The 26,875-nt window shown below is 40.8% G+C and overlaps 1 protein-coding gene across 3 annotated transcripts in view; it reads right to left on the minus strand.

Moving 5' to 3' along the window:
- Nucleotides 1–6,684: 6,684 nt before the first annotated feature.
- The window catches only part of PARP11 (poly(ADP-ribose) polymerase family member 11), a 45,397-nt gene continuing 25,206 nt past the window's right edge, over nt 6,685–26,875 (minus strand). For all 3 annotated transcript variants that reach the window (XM_030321463.1, XM_030321464.1, XM_030321462.1), the window contains 7 exons: nt 26,315–26,443; nt 25,128–25,248; nt 21,867–21,942; nt 18,726–18,798; nt 18,517–18,647; nt 8,681–8,832; nt 6,685–7,161 (listed from right to left, as the gene is read on the minus strand). In XM_030321463.1, coding sequence (XP_030177323.1) covers nt 6,845–7,161; nt 8,681–8,832; nt 18,517–18,647; nt 18,726–18,798; nt 21,867–21,942; nt 25,128–25,248; nt 26,315–26,443 — 999 coding nt within the window. In that variant the 3' untranslated portion in view covers nt 6,685–6,844. The remainder of the gene's footprint in view (nt 7,162–8,680; nt 8,833–18,516; nt 18,648–18,725; nt 18,799–21,866; nt 21,943–25,127; nt 25,249–26,314; nt 26,444–26,875) is intronic.

Raw genomic sequence — 26,875 nt, forward strand, 5'->3', positions numbered from 1 at the left:
AGCTGAAGGAGGCGTTTATACCATCAAAACCATCCAAATGACTGACTGAAGCAGACAGTCTTTAAATATTCTCTCATGTAGACTTGGAGCTCCTTGAAAGCAGGGTTTTTACCATGGTGCCCTATGCTTGTTGAATGAATGAATATATAACTTCCCCCAAAGGAATAAAACTAACCCAAACAAAACAGTTATTTAACAAGTTGAAAAGGAAAAAAAAGATCAGCCGCTGACATTTGGAAACTGGCCTGGTACTCGTGCTAAGTCATGTTATTTTCCTTTACAGCCTAAACTATCTTCCAGAATTCAAACCCCAGACAAGGTTATTGGAGTTGATGACAAAATGAGACAAAGCAAGGCTACTTCATAATTCTGTCCAAGCACATGCAAAAATTAGGTCACTGTGCCACCTGCAGAATACCAAACATCCTGTCTTTCAGCCAAAATGAGAAATTGCTACTGCTTTACAGATTATAGTTTATTCCCTGCCTAGTCTACCCAGCCAGACAGGTATGGTTTAGTGAGATACCCAATCAAAGATTCACCCTGCTGTCTGACAGGGTCCAATCTAGGGCAAAACCCCACTTCCTTAGATGCTTCCCCAAATTAACTAACCAAAGTTCAAATCCTATAATAAGTTCTAACACCCTCTCACTGGGACACTCCATGTTTCCTCATGGTCTGTGTTCCCCCTCACTACAACCCAACTTGTTTAACTACAGGACTGCTTCTGGTGGTCTTTGGGTGAAGGCCATTGACCAAGTAAATGCTAAGAAAGAAAAAAAAAGTATGCCCGTAACTCCAAGTGTAATGTGAAACCTGCAAGAATCCCAGATCTGGGAGGGTTGAATTAGCTACAGAACACTTCCTAAAAGAGGAAGGGTCTTATAGACCAATACCCACAAACATTTGCTGAAGCTGCCACGCATTATCAAAGCATTCCACAGGCATTATTATTATTATTGTTATTATTATTATCATCATCATCACATAAGGCAGGCATTACTGTTATCTCAATTTATAGATGAGGAAATTGAAACACAGAGAGATTGAGAAACCTCTCCAGGGTCAGATAGCTGGTAAGTGGTGGAGCCAGTGTTCAACCTGGTCACCTGACTCCTGGGCCCATGCGTCAGAGACATGGGACTCTGGAGGGAGAAGGGAGGTATGCAAGTGTGGGTTCTGGGGGGGAAGCAGCAAAGCATGAGCAAAGGCATGGGGGCAAGAATAAGCAAGCCTACCTAACAAGCATCTTGACTGTGCTAGCATGTTATATAAAGATCTACACCATCCCTGCTCTTGTCTCCACTGACCCTCAGTGGGGGTTCTGATTCCCCTGAGGCTACCCCCAGGGCCAGCTGCAGCTGGGCAATAATTCTGGCTCTTAAAGTGGCTTTGATTCTGTCACCTTAATGTTAATGATAAAAACGCTACAACCCGCCTTCTACCCATACCTTGCTCTTCTCATCTCCCGAAAGCCTGATGTGGCACCCACCACTGGGTGTTGCCGGAGGGACTAAAATCAATCCTTCACCTAATTAACACCCACTCATCTCTCAGGTCTCCACATTCAAATGTCACTTCTTAGGGAAGCCTTCTCTAATTCTCTAGGAGAGGTTAGGTCCCTTTGTGGCAGGCTTTCACAGTGGCCTGAAGCTCCCCTTCAGTTAAGCCCATCGCTCTTGTTACAGTTCAGCAAGCTCCCCTTCAGTTAAGCCCATCGCTCTTGTTACAGATCAGCGTATGCCCCCCCCCCCCGCTAGGCGTGGAGTTCCCCCAGAACAGAGGCAGGTGCACAACTTGTCAACCGCCTGGCACACCGCAGGACCTCTGAGTCGAAGAGGGGCTGACTGGCAGTAGAGGGTCAGGGAGAAGCTTCCCTTCCTACTCCATACTCTTTCTTCATAATGCATCACGATCCCTGCTGCTGGACTTTCTTGACCCAAACTCAAAAACCATCTTCAGTCAGGTCAGATGCTGCCTAGAGAAATCTAGCCACGCTCTGTCAGGCCCTTTTACTTTTAACAAGAGTCTTTCAGAAACTTCACCTTCTGAAAAGTGAACCTTCCCCTCTGCTGATTTATCCAAGGTCACGCTGAGTGAAACATCAAAGCTAGAAATAAAACTTGGATCAGCAACTCCCAAGATGGTGCTTGATCTCCTTCTTAAAGGAATAAAGAGGAGGAGCTGGGCTTGAACACTGATTCTCTAAGAGTGTTAATCAAAGGTGAACTTGTAATGCCTGCAGCTTCCACCTGTTATCCAGGAGACATTAAAGCAAAATGAGCCCTTCAGGAAAAGGCATTTTTTTAAAAAAGGAACACGGAAACACAAGAATTACAATCTGGACTTAGAATTAATATTGCAAAACTGATTTGAATAAAATCCTGGATTGTGATTCTCCTAAACTGGCTTGTCCACAGTGGAGTCAGCATACGCTGGAGTCGGTCAGAATCAGTTTCCTGTATAACCTCTTGGTAGAGGATACAGCAAGGCTAAAAAGCTGCAGGAAACATAAGTGTCCCTAGCATTGTTCTATGTTCCAATCTCATGAGAAGCCACTTGAAAATGAGTAAGATCAATGTTAAATTCGTAACTACATCGCCACACAGTGAGAAAGTTCACATAAAAGCCAAGTTCTCAGCCTGCAGTGCTGAAGAATGAAAGCCAAGCAATTAGAGCTGAGAAAATGGATTACATAATTTTACAGCAGGAGACTTAATTCCGTAACAGCAGGGAATTTACTGTCTCAGGGTTCGGAATAACCAAGACACCTTTTTACCTGGGATGGGTCAGGCGCGAGGCGCGGTTCAGCCTGGGAAGCGGGCAGAGGAAAGAGACTGCAAATGCTCTCTGCCACCTTCTAGCCTGCAGTCTCTGGAATGGGATAAGTGAGCCAGTCTGCAAAAAAGTAAAGCTGAATGGATGAACTCAGAACATCTTCCTGGATATGTAGGGCTCACTTCTGCACGTATTACTCACAAAACCCAGGCAGCCCCCAAATAATGGTGCTCTTCATGCTTCTTGGAAATGTTGATTTCTTCCACCAGTGCTGCCCCAAGCGATGTTATAAAATTATTCCTAGGAAACGAGGCAGGGCGGCTCGTTTCACCAAACCTCTTCCTGCATATAGTGCAAAGGGGTAAAAATAAGTACAATCCTTTTGCTCAAGTTCCTAATGAAAACTAATATTTGACAAGGCTTTGTTTGCTTTTCCTTTCCTGGCTATTTTCCATTCCCTTTTATTTTTCCTCTTTACAAGTACAGAATGTGTAATTTCATCTAGAAATAGACTCTTGGTTTTAAACAAAATACGTTTATCTAAAAGCAAACAGAATATCCTTCTCCAAGGAGAACGGACGGCGTGAGGCTATGGTGTAACCAGGGCCGCTGACAGACTGTTCCCAGTGTTATTCCTGGTGACCTGGGAGGTGACCCCACATCCCGGATGGCCTAGGAACAAAACTTGGAAAGATGTCACATTTCTACATCATCGAAGTTGCATTTTTATCACACTGAGCCTTGACAGTAGGCCAACATGTACACAGACTGCGACATGATTTTAGTGAACAGAAAACCTGATTTGTTTGCACAAGTAGCGTTGATCATTCCTCTAACATTAAGGCAGCTTTGGATAGCTCCCCCCTTTTTCTTTTTTCTTTTCCTTTCTTTTTTCTTTTTTCTCCTTTTCTTTTTTTTTTTTTTTTTTTTTTTTTTTTTTTTTGCCAACATAAGCTTGAAATGAAATGTCTAACTTGCTTCACAACTTACTGTGGACACACACACACTTCACAACTTACTGTGGTTGGAGATTAGGTGAATTGCAGGAGGCATGTGCCTCAGGTGAATGTAGACTCACCCTCCAGAATGGCTCCTCTGAGGCAGGGGAGCACCCTGAGAGTAAAGGACGCTGTCTGTAGGCACTTGGCCTTGACTGCTTTTGGAATTTTCAAAAGTAGAGTAAATGATTTTCCCAGATTATTTGATTAGCTATTGCTCATGATGACTTAAACCAAGAACAAGAGACTTGTCCCATCTGTAAGTGCGGTACATAAGGGTTAGAGGTAACAAACTTCTTGAGGGTCGAGTTTGAGCTACAAATGTAGGCTTAAATAATGCAAGGTGGAGATGAGACGCAGAAATCATAGAAACAAATATATGGCATACACAGACAACCGAGCCCTGCTACGGAAAGCTTTAATCACCACATGTAAAAACAATACATTCACATATCAAAAATGGCTCCAAATGCTTTATCATCACCGTAAAAGTCTAGAAATGAAAGTTGCACTAATTAAAAAAAAAAAGCCTTCCTGTTCATAACCACAAGATTTTGAAACTGTTTCTCATAAACACATTTTTTTTTTTTTTACCCTGAGACTGATGTCACCAAAGAGAAAAAGAAAAGTCGCGATCAGCTGGAATTTACTCAACATAGACTTTTAAAAGTCATTTATTCATTAATCTGGAATAGGTTCTCTTTACTCTCCCACACATACTACGTGAGGACAAGAGGAAAAGGTGGCAGATGGTTGTGTCCAGTCTGTTTATATACTAATTACGATTTCTCAACTCAATCTATCGATCAAAACAAACAGAATTTTAACATCAATTAATGCTACACTATCACACTGAAAAAATTTATCAAAATCAGCTCTTTCTTATAAAAGGAGAGTTGGACTACATTGTCAGACAAGAGGAAAAGAATCCTCTCTTACAATGTTGCAATGCACTTTACTTACTACATGTGAGCCAGCTAGGGAAGTTCAGAGTTCAGACAGACTGCCTTGCAAACCTCAAGTTAGGGCTCTCGGTCACACCTTCAGATAAGGTCTGCACAAGAAGAACCCCCAAATGCTACAACACTTATTCCTTTTGAGTGATGGGAAGGGCAATCGTGTTAAACTGAAAACAAGACATCCATGTTGAAGTGGGGGTCACCGTAGCATTTTGTGTGTGTGTAAATAACAAATACATGGAACAAAAAGATTTTCAAAATCGAATTCCTGATGTCTCTAGTTGTTTTCTGGTGAATGAGTCTAGAGCCTCTCACAAGGTTGTCTAGGGACTTTTCCTCCAATTATTTCCATAATAACCTCTGTGTGTTTCTAAAATGGGCTCTTCCTAAATACAGCATTTCATGGGAGCTGGCTGCTAGGGTGTGCAGCTGGGTCAGGAAGTCTTTGTTGCTGCTTGGTTTCAGAGTGTCGTACGTAACAGTTTCCTGTGTACTACTTACTCTGAATTGCCCAGTTACATGTACTCTGGGCTACAATAAATCTGGGGATTTATGGCAGTTAAAGAATTACCATGCCTAATCTTGCTCCATTCTCTTTATTTTTATTATTTCTAGGTATCTTCCCAATTCAAATGATTGAAACGAGGCACACAGGCCTGGGCACTTACTGGCTTTTTCCTGAGAAGTTAAGTTATGTTCACAACCTCTCAGCCAAAACTGAATGAGGATAATGGGAAGAGAATTCACTATTATACTGAGTTAGGAAACGGTTTTCTGGCCAGGCTTGATACAAGTGTATTCTTTTTTTCAGGAAGAACCATGGACAATCAAGGTTGGGAAACAGCAATCATCTGGCCGATTCCCCCATCTGATACCTGAACTCTGGCATGACATTTCTGCCAAGGTGTTGTCTAGTCTCTGTCAGAATATCTATAGGGGCGGGAAGCTGTTCCAACATTGCCTATTCTTCTTCAGAATAGAATAATAGCAAAATAGATGAAACAGGTACACAAAGTTGTATTAGGCATGATTATAAATTGTATCTAACTGTTCAAGAGCTCGCAGATTGTCATTCTGCTACTCAAAACAAAGGGATTTCACTTTGAAGGTGCAATAAACACTGTGTGCAGCAAGTCCTGCAACCAGAGTTCAAGAGCCCTGGTGGATGAATTGTGGGCTAACTGCCCTCTGCAGTTGTCAACGTGGGGACAAGAGAATGAGACGGCAGCCTGCCCTCCAGACGCAATCAGAAGCAGGACACTCTACCTTGACTTTCTCCCTCTGGCTGGTCTGGCAGCACTGTAAATAATGGCTTTATTTCTGAGTTCTCTCAAAGTACTCAGACTGCTTCAGGGTTTAAAATTCCCACTTCAGGGGGCGCCTGGGTGGCTCAGTCCGTTAAGTGTCCAACTTTGGCTCAGGTCATAACCTTGTGGTTCATGAGTTCAAGCCCCACGTCGGGCTCTGTGATGACAGCTCAGAGCCTGGAGCCTGCTTCAGATTCTGTGTCTCCCTCTATCTGCCCCTCCCCTGCTCATGCCCTCTTTCTTTCTTTCTTTCTCTCTCTCTCTCTCTCTCTCTCTCTCTCTCCCCCTTTCTCTCTCTCAAAGAATAAATAAACATTAAAAAAAATTAAAATTCCCACTTCAGAAGACCAACAAAGGCAACATATTGATTGGTGGGCAATACTCTCAGAATTCAACTTACAAAGGATCAATTCTTCTGAAGGGACACAGTTATGTCTGTTTTTTTTTTATTTTTTTCAACATATATATGAATAAATAGAACACACATGTAAACTTTACAGACTCTGAATGATCATGTTAATTGAGACCCAGCTGATTCAGTTTTGAGTGCTATCTTTTACCTCTGTGTTAAAATGGCAATGGTTATCAATCTTAACAGACAAGACTACAAGCAACGGACAAAAACAGAACAACAAAAAAACCAACCTTCAAGTCAGTATGCCTTTTTATATGGACGCCACTTTTTTCCATATCTGTTTCAAAAGTATCAGATAGTGAACATTTAGTGGCTAGATGACAGGAGAGCAAATCTTCCTGCAAAACAGACTAGAACTTCCTTGACCACTGAGATTTGGAAGTGAAATCAATAAAAATCTATCAAGTACTCAGGGTAGATCTGGTTGGCGTCAAACACCACAAAGATCTTTGGGTTCCAGGTATCATCCACACAGCTGTCGTATAAATTCACATAGCTCCCGTCTTTGGAAGGAGGCCGCATGTATTTGGAGTCTCCGTTTATGTAATCCCCAATTAGCACTCGAGCAAGAAACATAGATTTATACGTTCTGAACAGATGCCGCTGTTGCAGGCTGACGCCATGAATTTGGAATGTGTTTCCGTGCTTTATGTCATCTTTGCAGAAGCGACTGGAGTAAGCAGCATCTCTAGCAAAATAGGTTCCTTAAACAAAAAGGACCAGAAGAAGCCAAGATTACTCTGAAGAATATAGGAAACACAAGCAAAAACACTCTAATTGTTAGGGGAGCAGACACGTGGAATCGTATAACAAAAGGAGATGTGGAATGTCCTTGTCTGCAGATCTTTAAGGAAAGAACAGAAAGCACATGCTGTGGACCACCCCACAGATAGATTTGTTACACAGACCATTCCCCACCACCGACACCCTCACCCGCTCCCACCAAAACAGAGCTATCAGTCTTCTATATTCAAAAGAAAGCTTCTAGAGAAATCCAGTACGTAAGACACAGTCTGTTTCCGTGACTAAAAGTAAGGCAAGGCCTGAGTTTTACCTGCTTGAATCTCCCTCCCATTTCTATTTCCCTCTAGCACTTTCCTCAGCCCACTGCCCTTGGCCAGCATTCACCGAGCTCTGCAGAGCGCAGTGGGAACTACTGGTCTATGGAGATTATTTCAAAACCCAAGAAACCACATTTCTATGATATGGGGTAACAAATCAATAATATTTCTGGAGATAGTAACCACCCCACAACCACAAAGAGATCTCTGAAGAGTGCAACACTATTCACATCTGAGCACTCCCGAAGTACAATTTCACAGAGGTTCATCGCCTACATGTGAAAAGTCAATGAAGCATCAAATCTTCCCAAACGGCAGGCCTAGGAGACTGACATCACGAAGGGAATATTTACTCTAAAATATTTGGGAAACGAATCACAAAGTCTCAGGTTACCCAGTGCTGACAGGATTTATGGTAACGCTTTTCTAATCCTCTTACAGTCAGATCAATGGGATGACCTTTTCAGGAGTTACTTTAAAAATTAATTTACTCTTTAAAAATGTAGCATATCTTGATCCTAAGTGGTAGCCAGCTCTCTCACTGGAGATAAGGTACAAAGTAAGGGCCAGAAAAATAAACATTCACCCCTACTTTTTCTCCTCATTTCTCACCTTAATTTGCTTGAGTAGTAGGTATAAATTTGAGAGCCTGGACTTTCACAGTATTAGAAAAAAAGGTGAGGAGTTCCCCCATTACTCCTTATTGTTCATTAATATCCTTACCTATCATTTTCTAAAAAACAAAATGAACAGAAAATACTAGTACCTAGACCTGGGTACAGTGTGATCAATTTATTTTATAGTTCTTTATACATTGGACATAAAACGGTTTGGTATACAGTCATACCTGTATAGGATTTATACATGGAAATTAAATGTAATGCAAAAATCAGCCAATACAGACATGCTGTCCCATCTGAATGACTGGGACTTGGGGAGCTACTTAATCTGGTAGAGGTGTCAAAGTCTTACTTCTACCTTGTACATGCAGGAGGTGGCTTTTCCGTGGCTCAGAAACTCTGAGGGTGTGCCAGGAACCTAGTACAGTTTAACTTTTAACTTAATGACTATCAAACTCCTGAATTATAAAACAATCAATTATCTCTAAAGAGACGAGATTGTCTCCTAGGACACAAACTGGGCCTGGAATTCTGATAATTACCTTTCCCAAAGACAGCACCATGTATACCATTTATTCTCCAATCGAAGTTATGAATGCAAATTGCTTCCACAAATTCACTGCTGGTACCATGAAAGAGCATCTGTTCATTAATCTGAGGCACGCCTCGTTTTTTCTTGAGCTGAGCCTTTTTCCTAAGCACACAATACACATAGGCATAAAACACACAGAGAGATAGACCATAAGTGGCATTTATTAATTTTCAGAAGAGCCAAGTTCAATAACGAAGGGTAAAAAGAAAAGACTTCTTTAACATAAATCATAGGTGGTGAAAACAGCTCTGGAAAAGAAATAACCTCAAATGCTCTTGGACACATAATCATCTTACCAAAAATTATTAGTTAAAATTGAGACTTAAGGTTGAAAATTATACTCGAAACTATAGAGATATCCCAGATGATGCCCCATCATAGTCAAGGTAACTGAATGCCTAAGCCAGCCACGCTTTATAGATGCCTAAAAATGACACGATAAACAACAAAATAATATAAACTTCAGAGAGTCTTTAAACAGTGCATTCCTTGAGCAGGGACCATGCCTTAATGTTTTTATCTCCAGAGACTAGAAAATGTTGGTTGGATTGAACTGAATTTTGAATCGTAGGGCTGGAAGGAACATTAACCCATCCAGTTCAACACACTTCCCAGTGAACAAATCTCTTCCAACATATAAAAAGATATTCAGTGCAAGACTGATTGTAACAGTAAAAAACAAACAAACTAAAAACAGCCTAAAATTCTTTCATAGAAAAATGAATAATTATATATCCATACATTAAAGTTAAAATAAACCAGATCTACATGTACTAAATAGACAACTCTTGAAAAATAATGTTGAATGTAAAAGGAATGTTGCAGAAAGAGACAAATGACTCAATACTGTATATTGTATATGAACACATATAGGTAGTAAAAAATATAAAAACAAGGGCAAGAAGGTAGAACACCAGCCTCAGGAGGAAAGCAGAACAGGAAGGGGATGGGATAAACACTTCCACTGTATTTGTAATGTTTGTATCTTTAAAAAAGCCCAAACAATACATATGCACTCCTATGTTTATCGCAGCATTATTTATAATAACTAAGATATGGAAGCAGCCCAAGTGTCCATTGATAGGCAAATGGATAAAGAAGATGTGGTGTGTACACACACACACACACACACACACACACACACACACACACAGAGTGTAATATTAAGCAGCCATAAAAAAGAATGAGATCTTGCCATCTGCAACAACATGGATAGACCTAGAGGGTATTATGCTAAGTGAAATAAGTCAGACTGAGAAAGACAAATATCATATGATCTCACTCACATGTGGAATCTAAAACAAATGTATAAACAAAAAAAAACCCATAATCAGACCTATAAATACAGAGAACAAACTGATGGTTGCCAGAGGGCAGGGGGTTAGGGGGCCGGGCAAAACGGGTGAAGGGGAGAGGGAGACACAGGCCTCCAGTCATGGAATGAATAAGTCACAGGAATAAAAGACACAGAATAGGGAATATGGCCAATGATATTGTAATAGCCTTGTATGGTGACAGGTGGTAGCTATACTTGTGGTGAGCAGGGCATTGTGTACAGAGAAGTTGAATCGTCATGCTGTATGCCTAAAACTACTGTAACACCGTACATCAACTATACTCAAATAAAAATAAATAAATAAGAACAAATAAACATAAAACTAAACAGTCATGGAGATGAAAAGCACAGCACAGGGAGTAGAGTCAATGATATTGTGATAACACTACGGTGACCGATGGGAATACATGTATTTTGATGAGCAGCGAGTCACGTGTAGAATTGTTGAATCGCTATGTTGTACACCCGAAACTAATACAACACTGTGTGTCAACTAAACTTCAGTAATAAAAATAAATTTTAAAAATACACTAAAAAATGAAAAAGCCCATATACAAAAATGAAGAAAATATTTAAAAATGTAACAAATATCAAAATGTTAAATCTCATTGTCAGGTACAAGGGTGTCTGTGAACTAACTGCAGCGTTTCCATATTTCTATGAAATACTTCATAGAAAAGAGATCTTAAAAATTTAAAAATCCCCTCCCCTCATTATATCTCTGATAAATAGCTACTTAACATCTGCTTCAATTCATTCCAGTACACGCTTTGCACGACAGCACAACTCTCTGTGATCAGCTAGAATGGTTAGGAAGTACGTTGCCCGCAATACTAAACCAAAATCTGACTTCTTGTTAATGTCCACTGATTGGTCCCAGTAATTCTCTCCTGAACACAGAACAACTCCAATCACTTATATGTAACAACTCTGTGATTCTCCAAAATATAACCAATGAACACCAACCCAGGCTTTCTTCTAGAGGTTACACATCCATTCCCTCAACTATTCTCAGAGGGCACGGCTTCCAGGCCTTTTTCTATCCTGGACAGCCTTTAGTTGACAAGAGTCTGCTGGATACCTTCTAATTTATAAATGTTGGTAAGAAATAGAAAAAATCCAGATACCATCAGCCAGCACGGCTCTCCTGGTGTACCACCGAGTTCATTTTGCAGCAGAGGCGTGAATTTGTAGTCACTCAAAACACAATTCTGTACTCACTCAGAACCTCCAAGACTTTCTCAAACCGATCTCTTTTTGGCTTCCTATATTTGTACAACTGATTTATAAACCTAATGTAGTAGGTTCATTTCGATTAAACTTGATATAGTAATTTTTTTAAATACATAATTGATAAACAACATGCAGGTTAGTAACTATGTGGGGGAATGGTACTTGCATTTAAATGAGAGAAATGGTGGGGCACCTGGGTGGCTCAGTTGGCTGAGGGTCCAACTCTTGATTTTGGCTCAGGTCATGATCTCACAGTGAGTTCGAGCCCCACACAGTGCAGAGCCTACTTGGGATTCTCTCTGCCCCTCACCCTCTCATTCTCCCTCTCTCTCAAATTAAATAAACTTTTTAAAAGCAACAGAAATGGAAATGGTCTTTCTCAAGAGTCATTTGACAATATGTATCAAAACTTCAAGGGTGCCTGGGTGGCTCAGTCGGTTAAGTGTCCAACTCTTGATTTTGGCTCAGGTCATGATCTCATGGTTTCGTGAATTCAAGCCCAGCATTGGGCTCTGCACTGGCAGCATGGAGTCTGCTTGGGATTCTCTCCCTCTCTCTTTCTGCCCCTCCCCTATTCTTGCTGTCTCTGTCGTTCTCCAAATAAATAAGCAAAATTAAAAAAAAAAAAAACTTCAGGGGCGCCTGGGTGGCGCAGTCGGTTAAGCGTCCGACTTCAGCCAGGTCACGATCTCGCGGTCCGCGAGTTCGAGCCCCGCGTCGGGCTCTGGGCTGATGGCTCAGAGCCTGGAGCCTATTTCCGATTCTGTGTCTCCCTCTCTCTCTGCCCCTCCCCTGTTCATGCTCTGTCTCTCTCTGTCCCGAAAATAAATAAACGTTGAAAAAAAAAAAAATTTAAAAAAAAAAAAAAAAAACTTCAATGTATATGCTTTGATCTACTGGTGATGGTCTTTCAGATCATTAAGCATGGTGTTAGAAGGATGTGCATGAAACAAATATTTACTTCAGAAAAACCCAGCACGTTTTCACTACGAACAAATTTGCTGACTTTCTTTTTTAGACCTTTAGGTACTGACTTTTGTCTTTTTTCTTATGATACACATTTGTTGCTGTTCTAAGGAAAAAAATCTTAAAAAAAAAAAGATAATATAATTTGTTTTGACAAATTTGTTTCAATCTTCCAAAGTCTTTCTACTCATGATTCATTTACACAACAAATAAGCTACCTTTCTAGTTTTAAAGCTTTCACAAGCGTGATAAGCAAGCCTTCTACATTTCTATCCAAATTAACAATTGAAATGTTGAGGGTCTCAAGAAGAAAGCATGCATGCCACTCAAGTTACTCTCTGCCCAATACTTACAACTGGGTATTAGTTTTTCTCTTCGAACTACCACTGGCATACATCTATCTTGCCTCCAGCATAAGCACCTTTGTCAACCATATTGTAGAAATCAAGTTGTATTGTCTAAGGGGCTCAGCTGTCTACCACTATGGTAATCCTCTTAGCTGGGCATGGCACTAGTGAATTCGTACTCTTTTTCCCCAAGTAAATATTTGTTTAGTATACATCTTTCTAAGGTCAAGCTTTACCATCTGTAATGACTAGAATGCACTTCAAAATCAGGATATTCACTCATTAATTTCTTTTAGAAATTAAAATAATTTCTAATTTGAAAATTCACTTGAGTCTCTCTTAGTGTGAGCATTGAAAATCTGCTGAGTCACTGGATTGGATGTGGCAAATACCAGTTGAAGGCAGAGTGGGGGGGGGCAAAGCTTTGCATCCCCACAGCATAATTTATTCTAGTGCCAACTACTAAGGCACCCATGAAATGTGCAGCCTCACATACTATGGTCTTGAGGTTCCAGAAAGGTTCACATTGAACTCTAGGACCTCTTGGGCTGCAGCTAAACCTTTGGGAAACATCATAGGACTCAAGCTACACTAAGTTCTTCACAACCCTGCCCACCTATGCCCAACCCCACAGTCATTTCTGAACTTACAGAAAATACTGCAGCACCTACTTCTTGAAGGTATCTTACAATTACCCACCGTCTCAGGGACTAGGGTGCCAAAAGGGCTAAGTTGCCATGCGTCCTGAATCGCAACAGGAATATCTTCATGCTCCAGACTGAAGGAAGTTCGCCTAGGTTCAGACCAGTGGTTCTCCATCCTGGCTGCTGATTCTCCATCAGAATCACTTGCAGAACTTTTGAAAGGTAAAAGTGTCAGAACACAGAGGCTCTAATTTAGTAGACCCAGGATGGGTGATAGACATTGCCGCATGTTAAAGAGCTCTGCAGGTGATTTGGAGCACCGTTCCCCTAAATCCATATTCTTAGTGAGGTAGCAGCTTTCACTGCTCTCGTTTCCTTGATGCCGTATCCTGACCAACCATGGGTCAACCCAACCACCTTCACTCTCTGCTTTTACATATGGACTGCTGAAATAGATCACACAACATCCCCGTGGTCCCTACTCTAAATTCACATATTCCAACATCAGCTAAACTCTCAGCACTGATGGAAATGCTATGGTCCCCAAGTTAGTTCTTTCTCTCCCATTTTCCATAGTGGCCATTCCAAATCTCCCCTCTTCCCCTATCGCTCTCTCTTATCCACATTCCCTAACCCTTCATTCTCTGTAGGTGACCTCGTTTACTTCACCAAGGACACTCAAAGTTTCAGGAATTCCATAACCTAACCCCTCTCCTCATCCTCTACCTCCACTCATCTATAAACATGACTGGCCCACCCTTGTCTGGCTCCTTCTGTACATTCTAGTAAATTCTCTGAATTCCATGCCATCACACCTCTTTAGGAGCCTAAACGCATCAATTACTCTCCCCTTTCTCTTGTCCTTTAAACTCCCCCTCCCTGGGTTCTTTCCTATTGTAATTTATACATGCTCAGGTCCCTCCCATCTTTAAATTCAAAAATCTTAGCAGAACAAAACAAAGACACCTTTCTTAACTCCATGGTACCCATCTTCTCACATCCCTCCTCCTCTTCACTGCTAAGCTTCTTGGAAGAGCTGTCACATTTGGTGTATACACAATATAGCATCTACCAACATTGCTCTCATCAAGGGTACCAATGACCTTGTTGCAAAATTCCAAAGGACAAATTCAATATCATCTTGTTTGGCATCTCTTTTGTATGTGACCCTGAGGATGAGACCTACTTGCTTAAACCGCTCTCTCCCTTTGGTTTCTGTGACTCCACCGTATATTGTTTTTCTTCCACTTTCTGTGGTTGTTACTTCTCAGTTTCTTTCTTGAGTTTTCCTCTGTCCATCCCTTGCAGAGTTCAGCCCTTGGTCCTCTCCTTTTCTTAATCTACATACACTTCCTGGTCATCTTATCAATTCTACAGCTTCTACGACCTCACATTTCCTAACAACTCCAAAACTTTTATTTCTAGTCTACACCACTCTCCTGAGCTATGACACATGTACCAACTACTGCTTCCTGCCCATCCTCCCTGAAGACAAAGACCAAAATCTGTTTCTGCCCATATTCCGTTAGTCAACCAAAATGAGTCAGAAACTCTGGAGTTCTCATTCCCATCTCCTTACCCACACCACCAATATATTAAATCATGATTCTACATCCTTGATATCTCAAAACCGTCCTCTTCCTCCCAACACAGCACATACCACTTCGGTTCAAGCCACCCAATGTGGCTCAGTTTAATTACCGAAACAATTTCCTAAACTGGTCTCCCTGCTTCTGATTGTGACCCCTTTAAACCAGGGTTTCTCAACCTTGGCACTATTGCCATTTTGGGCTAAATAATTGTTGTGGGAGGCTGTCTTGTGCACTTTAGGATGTTTTGCACCCATGCCTTCTCCCCAGTAGATACCAGTATTAATTCCTCACCCCACCACATGACCATTAAAAGTCATCTTCAGTCATTGACAAATATCCCCTGATGGGCAAAATCACTCCTAACTGAGACCATTGCTTTAGACCCCTTCTCCACAGTACAGCCTGCTAAATTATTTTTCTAAAATGCAAATCATATTGATCATTCTCTTGCTTAAAATTCTATAATGGCTTTCCACAGTCCCGGGAAAAAAAATCCAAACCCCTCAGTTTGATTTATAAGGCCCTGCATGGCCTACTCCTTCAGACTCTCTGACCTCAACTCTGGGTCAGTTCAACTCTGGTAAGGCTACTGAAGAAAATCACACAACTATTCCAATGGCTCTACTGCAAACTCCTCCATGCTCAACCTCCTGACTACCTTTCTACCTTCTTCTCTAACCACTCATCTTAATTTTCATTTTTATTTTGTGATACAATTGTCTGGCTCCTTGTCTAAATTATGGTCCTGTATACTACTATATCCCATGTGTGCCTAGGAAAGTGCATGTCACAAAGTAGGTACTCTGATATATTTATTAGAAGAAAGGAGAGGGGCGCCTGGGTGGCTCAGTCAGTTGGGCGTTCAACTTCAGCTCAGGTCATGATCTCACAGCTCCTGAGTTCGAGTCCCGCATTGTGCTCTGTGCTGACAGCTCAGAGCCTGGAGCCTGCTTCAGATTCTGTGTCTCCCTCTCCCTCTGCTCCTCCCCTGCTCACCCTCTGTATCTCTCTCTCTCTCTCTCTCTCTCTCTCTCTCAAAAATAAGTAAACAACAACAAAAAAGGTTTTTTTGAAGAAGAAAGGAGAAAAGTAAAAAAAAAAAAGGACTGAGAGACATGGAAATGGATGTCTGACCGCCCATACGGTGAGTCAGAGGTTATGTGACAACAAGATTGACCAGGATTTTAGTTCTTAATGGAGATGTCAAAATAACAGGTTGTCCTTACTACGAGACCCAGTATTTTCTAATGTCATAGCAGGTGACAGGTTCATTTACCATCACAGATTTCTATAGGCCAACATTACATAAAATCATGAAGGGCGTGAACAGAGTGATACTTTTTCAGTGAAATTCCTAGTGTACAATGTTTAAACATGTGGATTCACTGGTACATTTTTACCACTATGATTAAATTGAGACAACTCTAGTTATGAGTTTAGTTATAACTGAACTCCACTTCAGAGGCCTGATTAAGAATAATGAATTAAGTTTTCATCAGACCATTTTAGAAAAACTCACTTTATTCACTGAGAGGATAAAATTTAAGGGGAGAGAGGCCTCCATCTTCCACAACAAAAGAATCATGTCAACAAGAACCCAATAAAAGTGAGAATAAACTGAGGGTAGATGGGGGGGGGGGCGGAAGGTGAGGGTGGGTGATGGGCATTGAGGAGGGCACCTGTTGGGATGAGCACTGGGTGTTGCATGGAAACAATTTGACAATAAATTTCACATTAAAAAAGAAAAAAAAGAACCCAACAAAACCTTCTACACTCAGTTAAACTCATTACTGTCATAAATAAAAGTTAGCTTGGTCCAAAGACTCAGGACTATAAAGAATACAAGCTGAGGGGCGCCTGAGTGGCGCAGTCGGTTAAGCGTCCGACTTCAGCCAGGTCACGATCTCGCGGTCCGTGAGTTCGAGCCCCGCGTCGGGCTCTGGGCTGATGGCTCAGAGCCTGGAGCCTGTTTCCGATTCTGTGTCTCCCTCTCTCTCTGCCCCTCCCCCGTTCATGCTCTGTCTCTCTCTGTCCCAAAAATAAATAAATGTTGAAAAAAAAAATTTTTTTTTTTAAATTAAAAAAAAAAAAAAAAGAATACAAGCTGAAACCCCTTATTTTACCATAAACTATTATGACAATAAAACCAGGAATATATTCAGGCCATATTAACTACTTATCAGGAGCATGAAAGAATTCCATGTATCATTACCAAACAAAAGTCAGCCTAATTTTCAAGTATATACGAATGAAATGAGTTAAGGTCTGTGATTTTCTTTGAAATACTTCAGCAACAACAATAGAAAACAAAAAAGGAAATGGATTATGTGTGGTTAAATATGTTAAGTCAGGATGATGGATACATTATATGATTCATTATATTCATTATATTAGATTCTATTATTTGAAATTTTCCTGAGCAAATATTAAATGCCTCCTTATATTTAAAACATTAAAAATCAACTATCATCATAAATTTAATTTAAATATTTAATAAAAACAAATAAAAATTTAATAAAAATATTTCCACTTATAAAGCACTTATTTTAAGTAGCATGTGCTATTAAAAAATACAGCACAACAGGGGCGCCTGGGTGGCGCAGTCGGTTAAGCGTCCGACTTCAGCCAGGTCACGATCTCGCGGTCCGTGAGTTCGAGCCCCATGTCAGGCTCTGGGCTGATGGCTCAGAGCCTGGAGCCTGTTTCCGATTCTGTGTCTCCCTCTCTCTCTGCCCCTCCCCCGTTCATGCTCTGTCTCTGTCCCAAAAATAAATAAACGTTGAAAAAATAAATAAAAAAAAATACAGCACAACAGGTTAATTTGGACAATACATTTAAGTTTTCTGTAATGGACTTTATTTTTAGATGAAGTGCATACTGAGCAATCCAATGGCTCATTTATACCCGAAATTAAGCAGTAGATCTACTACCTAAACTTTGGGCCTAACAAGACATTTGAAAGTATGTTCCACAATGTCCTTCAAAACAAAATAAGCAAATGACTAGAGGCAAGATAGTGTAATTGCTTTTTAAAAAAATTTCAGCAATGTTGGGGTGCCTGGGTGGCTCAGGTGGTTAAGCGTATGAATCTTGATTTAGGCTCAGGTCATCATGTAACGTTGGTGGGATCGAGCCCCGAGTCAGGCTGTATGCTGGGTGTGGAACCTGCTTGGGATTTTCTCTCCCTTTCCCTCAGCCTCTTCCCGACTGGCACACGCACCCTCCCTCTCTCTAAAAAATAAAAAATAAATAAATGAGTTCAACAATGTTTCCAGAGACTTCTAATTCCACAGACAGGTCTGTACCACCAAAGTAATGTCAACAAAACTAAAGAGCTCCCTAGATTCCCTTCTAATGCAGATTTCAGCCAAGACCGCACAGTTCTGCACCTGGCAAGGAGAGGGGGTCTTTGCCCTTGGGGGTAGTGTCACAGGGCTGGAAGTGAGCCTGACCTTCACCTCTAGGGCAGCTCTGTGTCACTCCCCGAGAGTGCTGAGGAGGAGCACTGACAGACAGGGTTGAGATACCACAAGAGAAACACACAGCGCATCTCCACAGGTGGTACAACACCTGAGGGGCAGTCCGGTTAGACATCTATGCTTTGCTATCTCTAAGACTACAAAGGTCTTAGAGGCCAAAGAGAGGGTTCAGATTGGACACCGTCTCACCTGCAGAAGAACTCCCACAAGTCCAGATTTTGAATTCTCTGAATTCTTTTAATTCTGTGGCGATCCATTGTTTTCCCAAAGAGACTAGCAACTTCATTATACTCATGTGTTTGATTGTGCAAAGGAATAAGCTGGAAAAAGAAGTTTGCATAGTTTTACTGGGGCCCTTTCCGCTCTTCCACAGTGGGGTTCATCAGCTCTGCTCTTACCTGATAGGGCACGTCAGTGTTCACGTTCTCCCAGTGCGGGGGCATGGGGATAGCCTCGTTTTCACATATATAACTTTACATAGCAAAAGACAAGACAAAATATTAGAAGCTATTAATAATCATTGTCAGTGCTTTAATTTCACCTTTTCTCCAAAGCTGAATTTTCACGTCTAGGGCATTGTGACAAACACAATGAACTGAAGCTCTCAGCTCTTTATTTTCAAATATTTACTGCATGTCTTCTGTGTGCTACTTTTTTAGGTGCGGAATTGAAAACTCTAGTGGAAAACATCCAGTCTTAAATAACATCAAAATTTCACAAACAGTTGTTTAATGCTGTCCTGTTTTTTTTTAATTGTCACAATTCCCTTAAAATATAAGGAAGATTTTAGATAAAGAAAAGGAATTTCCAAGAAGAAATGAAACTCTTGATTTAAAATCAAAACAGAACAAAACCCTCTAAAAGACTGATACTGCCTATCAAATAAAATCCAAACCTCTTGGCAATACATGCAATGTGCTTCAAGCTCTAACTCACACCTAAGCCATTCTCTGTTTACTGCCCTCTCTTCCCCATACACAGCCTGCATTAATTCACCCAGCGAAGCCAGCAAAACTTTGAAAAACCTGCCCACCAAGTTGAAGCCACTGGATGTAAACACAGAAAAAAAGTAAGTTGGAGGGCTTAATGGCAAAAGGTTGAAAAGGACATATTAATCCTCCTTGGGGACTGGAGGTTACTGGAAGAAAGTCATAAATTTCAAGCCTATCTTTAGCTTAATTTCTAAAGCTCATTTTAATTTTTGAAAAGATCCTACAATCATATGATTTGAAAATTAACACATATAAAGAAACAACAAATATAAAGAAACAGTGAAAATTAATCTGTCCAATTTTCTCTTGCCCCAACTCCAAGTAATCAGTTTTGGGTTTTTTTTTTTTTTTTTTTTAGTCTTTGGGGGTATTCTTCCAGACTTCTTTAGGTTCACACAAGCCAAATTTTTCCCCCACACATAAAATTTACGGGGTTTTTCTGCAGCCATCCCCCCCCCAACTTAATATGTTCTTAGAGATCTTTCTGCATCAATAGATAGAGAGTAACCTCATTCCCAGCCCCTACCACAGAACCTGGCTCATGCAATACCTACTGGTTGAACAAATGAGTGCAATCTATTTTACAGATGCAGAAAATTCCATGGTACCAACATACCATAATTTATGTAACAAGTCCCTTGTTGATGGTATTTAGCATGTCTCTGACTTTTTGCTACTGTTAAGAATGCTGCAAAACCACAAATTGTTTCTTCTGCCATCTTACCTGTCTACTTGTATATCTATAGGAGGACATCTGTGAGATGGAATTTCCGGGTCAAAGACTATTATTTAGATTCTGGCAGATACTGTCCAAATGCCCTCTCTGAAGGTTATGCTCATTAACATTACCACCAGAAATGTAGATAATCCCTACTTCCAACAACCTCTCCAAAAAGGCACATTATCAAACTTTTGAATTTTTGACAATCTGATAGTAAAAAAATGTCTGGTGTAATTTGTACTTCCCTGATTCTGAGTGAGGCCAGATGTTTCTAATGATTTGCTGGTCTTCTACCATTCAGAGATTCCTAGGAGTACTTTATATATTACAGAGATGAGCCCTTTATGATCATGAGTAACAATACTTCTCCCAGTTGTTGCTTGTTTTTTGTTTTTGTTGGTTTTTTTTTTTCTACTTTGCCTGGAGTACCTTTTAGCTATGTAAAAGGGTTTTTTTGTTTGTGTTGTTTTAATTTTTATGTAGACCATAGCCTTAATTAATTGTAATTTCCTGGCCAGTAGGAAATGTGAACTATTCACCTTGTGTAATACACACTTGATATATTCCTGCGTAAATAATTTCTGTATCAACACCCACTTACCAGCATCGCTCTACTGTGGCATACCTAACTGTTCTCCTCTGCTATTATCCTGCTTATTCTCATCCATTCTGGTTAATTCTCTCCCTCTCCTGTCTTTGCTCTATGATTTGTATCGTCTGTGACAGAACAAAGTGTTCGGCCCCATAGTGTTGTTGCTTCTCTCCTCCAAAGTATACCAGAAATAATAACGTACAATTACAATAACATTTTGTTATTATGTCCCATTTTTTCCCTAGATTACATACCCTTGGGAAGCTAAGAAATTCGTTTATTATATTCCTTGTGCCTAAGAATAAAGATATGATGTGGTGGGTAAGAAAATAATATCCTCCACATTCCACAGCAGTACCAGGGCATTTGTTATAGAAGTGCTTGAATAACTTTTAAATCGGGATGCTAAAATATAAGCCAAAAGCCTTAAGAAACAGACTGATAGAAACTTAAAGCATTTCTTTCCTTATTTGAATCCTTGTTTCAAAATATCTCCTTGGAAAGAGCAAAGGGGTATCCCTTCCAATTCACATGCTACCATTTTTTTTTCTGTTTTATTTTATGTTCTTTGAACAGCAATATTTACTTGAGGGACCATGACAGAAAGTAGGAGGTATGCTCTCGAAGATTTTCCCCTTCAATTTCATTCACAGGAATAACAAATACTTACTCTTTTCTGGCATCTACAGCTCTCTTTTAGGGCTGTGTACCGCCAGAGAAACCAAACAGGACAATGTGCGACCCAGAGCCAGGAGCAGAGGGCTGTGCTGCCGTCCCACTGAGCTCACACCTTCTTTAGGTCTCCTTTAGGTCACTCCCAGGAGTTGCCCAATGGGGCTCAGTGGAGGTAGAGAAAAAGGGGGCAAGTGCCTAGGAGTTATAAGTAGCCCATATAACTGGATGACTCTAGAGTATTTACAAGTTACTTCAAACCTACTTCAGCAAACTATTTTAAGGATTTATAGCAGAGACCATATGGCATTCTGTGACCATCCTAAAGACATGAAAAATGTAAATACAGAAGGGGAAATGAAGAGCATAACAGGAAAGGAAACAAGGGCAGACAACCATCATACTGTACTTCATCAACTAATGCAAAATTCAGCCATGAAAAGACCAACATGAAGATCGTTAAATAAGCTACCCAAACATTTTCAGTCTATTTGTGCCTCTGTCAAATACTCAAAAAGAGGAGGAAAGCCCACTCTCTCTATCCCTGTTCTCTTTACAATACCTGAAAGCACTGATAGAAAAGGGGGCTCTTTTTATTAAGCGCTGTTTTCCAGTGATGAGATTCATTTGCTTCATTTCTGTAGGCAAAGACAAAGATATTAGATAGGCGGTAGGGACAGATTGTGCTACAAATAGTCACGAAGATGTGTAGCCACAGCACATGGCGATCCAGAACCATGGCACTTGGGGAGGCGCTGGTGAGCACAGTGTATCAAGGACCCCTTGCCACACATCTATTCATGACATCCTAGGAGTGCTATTCAGGGAACATGGCTTCATCATTTCGGTCACACAAAGGATGCTAGGCTCAGACTGCTAAGTACACAGGGTCCGTACCTTTCTGTAGCACACTTAAGCTTAAGCTGATGCTACGGTGCAAGACTTAGGAAAATGAAGAGTATTAGAAAGAGAATAAAATTATAGTACCGAATCTTCTGGTCAGTTTATGAAATGGGAAATGTACTTTGATTGCTCCAAAAATTTTGGGAATGATAAAAAGATACACTACCACTATAAAACTGAAAGAATTCACAGAATTTCAAAAATTGGTACATTTCTGGCCTTCTCTACACCATATACCAAAACCAACAATAGAAAATCTAGCTAGACTAAATACGTGCTTCTTCAAGAGGTTCTGGTGAGGTAAGACTAATAACTAACTGGAAGTGTCATCTTCTTCTCTCTTCTGTGCCTTAGCTGTGGCACTGTTACCAGATCCATGTCTTCGTTCCCACAAAGTTTAGTGCTGAGGCTTACTTTGAGATCCCAGTCAGTGTATCTTATCTAATTGGCATCTTTCCATTCCAAAATAAAGAGCTTCGCCCATCCAGGCAAATGCTGTAAAATATAAAGTGTGCCCTGCCCTTTTCAGATTCCCCTAGGTTCTGCACACACACTGGCATCACCGCTGTGCAGGAAAAAGCAAGATCACCTCAGCACAGGAGGCAAAGGCTGCAGGGTCTTCTACTACCTCACTCTGAGTTTCCTCTTCACCATTTTTACCAAGAGCACCTGAGTCAGCTTATGGCAAAACAGTTGGAGCTAATTTTGCAAATAGTACATTCGAAATGCTGATGATACCTTTGATGGAGTATCATCATATAGAGGGGCTGGTGGAATTAAATTATTGAATGTGACTCCTATTCTTTGATAAAGACATTTTTTAACAAACTGTATGGTCTGAGAGAAAGCTCTCCCCAAAATACAGTTTATTAGCAAATATTCTTTCAGAAACGTATGGCTTGCTGAATTAAATGTGTTGATAAACTTCATCCTCTACATGAAGCCTGATGTGTGTGCATATCACTATGTCTTAGTATTGCTTCAAACTGGCACTTGTACACAAGATGTCTGAAAGGTCTAGCGAATACCTTCTGTCTACACTGCAGCAAAAAGACAAATGTCAGGGCCCTTGAAGGCAGCCTATTTAGCTAATGTCAAAAAAAAAAAGCAGTTATGGGTTAGTTGGGAAGAAGAATATAATGGTTTTAATTCTCAATAATAAAATAAAAACTTTGGGGGGACAATAATGATTAGAGATTTGGTTGCATCAATCTCTTACTGGACAAATCCCCTTCACCATTTCTGGGCCTTAGTTCATCCAAGGGAATTTTCTTGGGTGTCACTACCTTAGGTGTGCCCACACCACAACACAACACAACTCTGCCATAAAGACACTACTCATAGGCCAAAATGAACAAATCAGGAGACTATAGATGCTGGAGAGGATGTGGAGAAATGGGAACCCTCTTGCACTGTTGGTCGGAATGTAAACTGGGGCAGCCGCTCTGGAAAACAGTGTGGAAGTTCCTAAAAAAATTAAAAATAGAACTACCCTATGACCCAGCAATAGCACTGCTAGGAATCTACCCAAGGGATACAGGAGTGCTGATGCATAGGGGCACTTGTACTCCAATGATTATAGCAGCACTTTCAACAATAGCCAAATTATGGAAAGAGCCTAAATGTCCATCAACCGACAAATGGATAAAGAAGATGGGGTTTATATATACAATGGAACACCACTTGGCAATGAGAAAGAATGAAATCTGGCCATTTGTAGCAATGTAGATGGAAATGGAGAGTATTATGCTAAGTGAAATAAGTCAGGCAGAGAAAGACAGATACCATATGTTTTCACTCATATGTGGATCCTGAGAAACTTAACAGAAGACCAGGGGAAGGGGAAGGGGCAGGGGGGAAGTTACAGAGAGGGAAGGAGGCAAACCATAAGAGACTCTTAAATACTTGAGAACAAATTGAGGGTTGATGGGGGGTGGGGGAGAGGGGAAAGTGGGTGATGGGCATCGAGGAGGGCACCTTTTGGGATGAGTACTACGTGTTGTATGGAAACCAATTTGACAATAAAATATATATAAAGAACAACAACAACAACAAAAAGACACTACTCATAGAAACTAGGACGGAACATCTATATGACTGAACCACGTGGCAGCCAAAATATGCTTTATTAAGAAAGCCTTCCAGAGCACCTGGCTGGCTCAGTCAGTACAGCATGTGACTCCTGACATTGGAGTTGTATGTTTGAGCCCCACATTGGGTGGAGAGGTTAATTAAAAATAAAACCTTAAAAAACAAAAAGGCTCCCTTTCTAGGTCTTGTATGCCTCTATGCCACAAACAGCTGAAACCAACAGCTTGAAACTAAAAGAGTTGAATCCGACAGGTTTTTCATGGGATACCTAAAACCATGCCCATAGATCATGGATGAAATCCAAAGTAGAACTGATTTCCAGATTAGCTATCTGTTCTGTGAAAGAGCCAATGAAATCAGAAAATGGCAAAAGGCAACATCCATTAAAGAAATAGTTTTCTGGTAAAGACACTAAGAGATGGGTCGTTCAGCTGAACTTTGGTCTTAAAACTATCACCAGCTACCTATGACTTTGTTACTTGACCTCTCAGATAGATCCTTAAAACACAAAGATTCCCAGATATTTCAATGATGAACAAAACAACAGCTAAAAAGTGTTTTGTGTTCCTTAGAGGAAAACTGTTACATAAGCTCAAAAGATATGACAATCTCCATACATGTTAGTATTGATAAGCATACAAATATTCCTTTACAAAAGGTAATGTGCAAGATTTTAAATCTTGAATTTTTATAGAGAGATTTTTGTGTATGACAAAAAGGATTTATTTCACTGTGCACAAATATATTAACTAATTCTCATCTTCACAACTGTAGATTTTACTGTATCAATATGCTAAAAACACACAACTATTAGGGGAAAAAAACATACCTGCAAAGTCTATCTTGTAGCTGAATTTGGAAGTAGTAAAAGAAATGGCGCCACAAGGGTTTGTTTTGAAGCTTTTTTCGATATCTTCACTGCTAACTGTACACTGAATGTTGGTGTCCGGCTTTAAGACAAACCAGAGAGTGTCATTTACCAGCTGTTCATGTCAATGACTTGGCCACAGAGGCGGTTCTGTGGTCACAGAGACAGAGACTGGAGTGATGAGGGGAACTGACTGAGCGCCTGTTCTAGTTCCCACACACAGGGAGAATCACGGCTAAGCAAGCGTGTGCAAAACGGCGTAAGGACTTCCAGGGAAGAAACTCCAGCAACTGGTGAGAATCCCTCTCTCCAGACTGTTACAATTTCTACAAATGATTACAATAATTACAACTTCCTAACTGGCTCAACTTAAATCTTCTTTAGGTAGGCTTCTAAGTAAAGAAAGACCACCAAGCTTCTGGGTACTGGCTGAAATTCACTAGCCGTGACTCTGGACAGATTCTGTTAGCCTTTCTGAGTTTTGCTCTCTTTGACCATGAGACAGAGTGTTAACATCTGCTTCAGAGCTGCTGTGAGGCTAAAGTAGAAAATATACCTGCAACATCTAACATAATACCTGGTGGACACAAGGTGCTTACTATGGGCTTGCTCTCTTCCCCTCCTCCTCATTCACCAAATGGAACTTGGAGTTGTTCAGCCACACTGAGACTACGCAACTCAGTCACACTCGCCTCTGTACGCACAGTGAACTCGCACTGCTTCTTCTAAATACATGATTGAGGGGCGCCTGGGTGGCTCAGTCGGTTGGGCGTCCGACTTCGGTTCAAGTCATGATCTCACGGTCCGTGAGTTTGAGCCCCGCGTCGGGCTCTGTGCTGACAGCTCAGGGCCTAGAGCCTGCTTCAGGTTCTGTGTCTCCCTCTCTCTCTGCCCCTCCCCCACTCACGCTCTGTCTCTATCAAAAAAATGAATAAACGTTAAAAATAAATAAATAAATACATGATTGAGAAAACCTGGGGAAAGGAGAAGGAAAAGGACTAGAAGAATTTCTCATTTTTCTTTTAGTCAAGCTACCTGATTTCCTTAAGGTTTGATTTCCTTCCAGGTCTGCACTGCTACTTTGTGCGTCAGCAAAGTGATGCTGAGTGAAGGGGACGCCCTTGTGCTACATTCTGGAAAGGAGGTACCTGAAACATGTGCCACTTCCCGCACTCCGCCAAGTAAAACCAGCCCCACTGGGTGTCTGACGTGTCCATCTCATCCATCTCACTATTTGCCGTTCCGGGTAAAAATTCTTCTGCTTTGTGAAACATCTCCTGAAAAGCCAGAAAGGGGCAGAAGAAGAAATACACGTTTCTTAACAATCAATGTATTTTTTACACATCTTTTTTCTTCTTACAAAGAACTGTATTCCAAGTGTCCTTACCATGGTGACACTTCAAAAATACCATCCTCTGGGGTGCCTGGGTGGCTCAATCAGTTAAGTGTCCAACTCTTGATTTTGGCTCAGGTCATGATCTCATCATTTGTAAGACTGAGCCTCACATCAAGGCTCTGCACTGACAGCATGGAGCCTGTTTGGGATATTCTCTCTCTCTCTCTCTCTCTCTCTCTCTGTCCCTCCCCTGCTTGCACTCTTTTTCCCTCTCTCTCAAAATAAATAAATAAACTTAAAAAATAAAAATACCATTTTCCCTGGCATATTGACTCTGAAGACAAACATTTAAAAAGGCTGAATATCACTGCTT

Source organism: Lynx canadensis, chromosome B4, assembly GCF_007474595.2.
Source record: "Lynx canadensis isolate LIC74 chromosome B4, mLynCan4.pri.v2, whole genome shotgun sequence".
Taxonomy (NCBI): Eukaryota; Metazoa; Chordata; class Mammalia; order Carnivora; family Felidae; genus Lynx; species Lynx canadensis.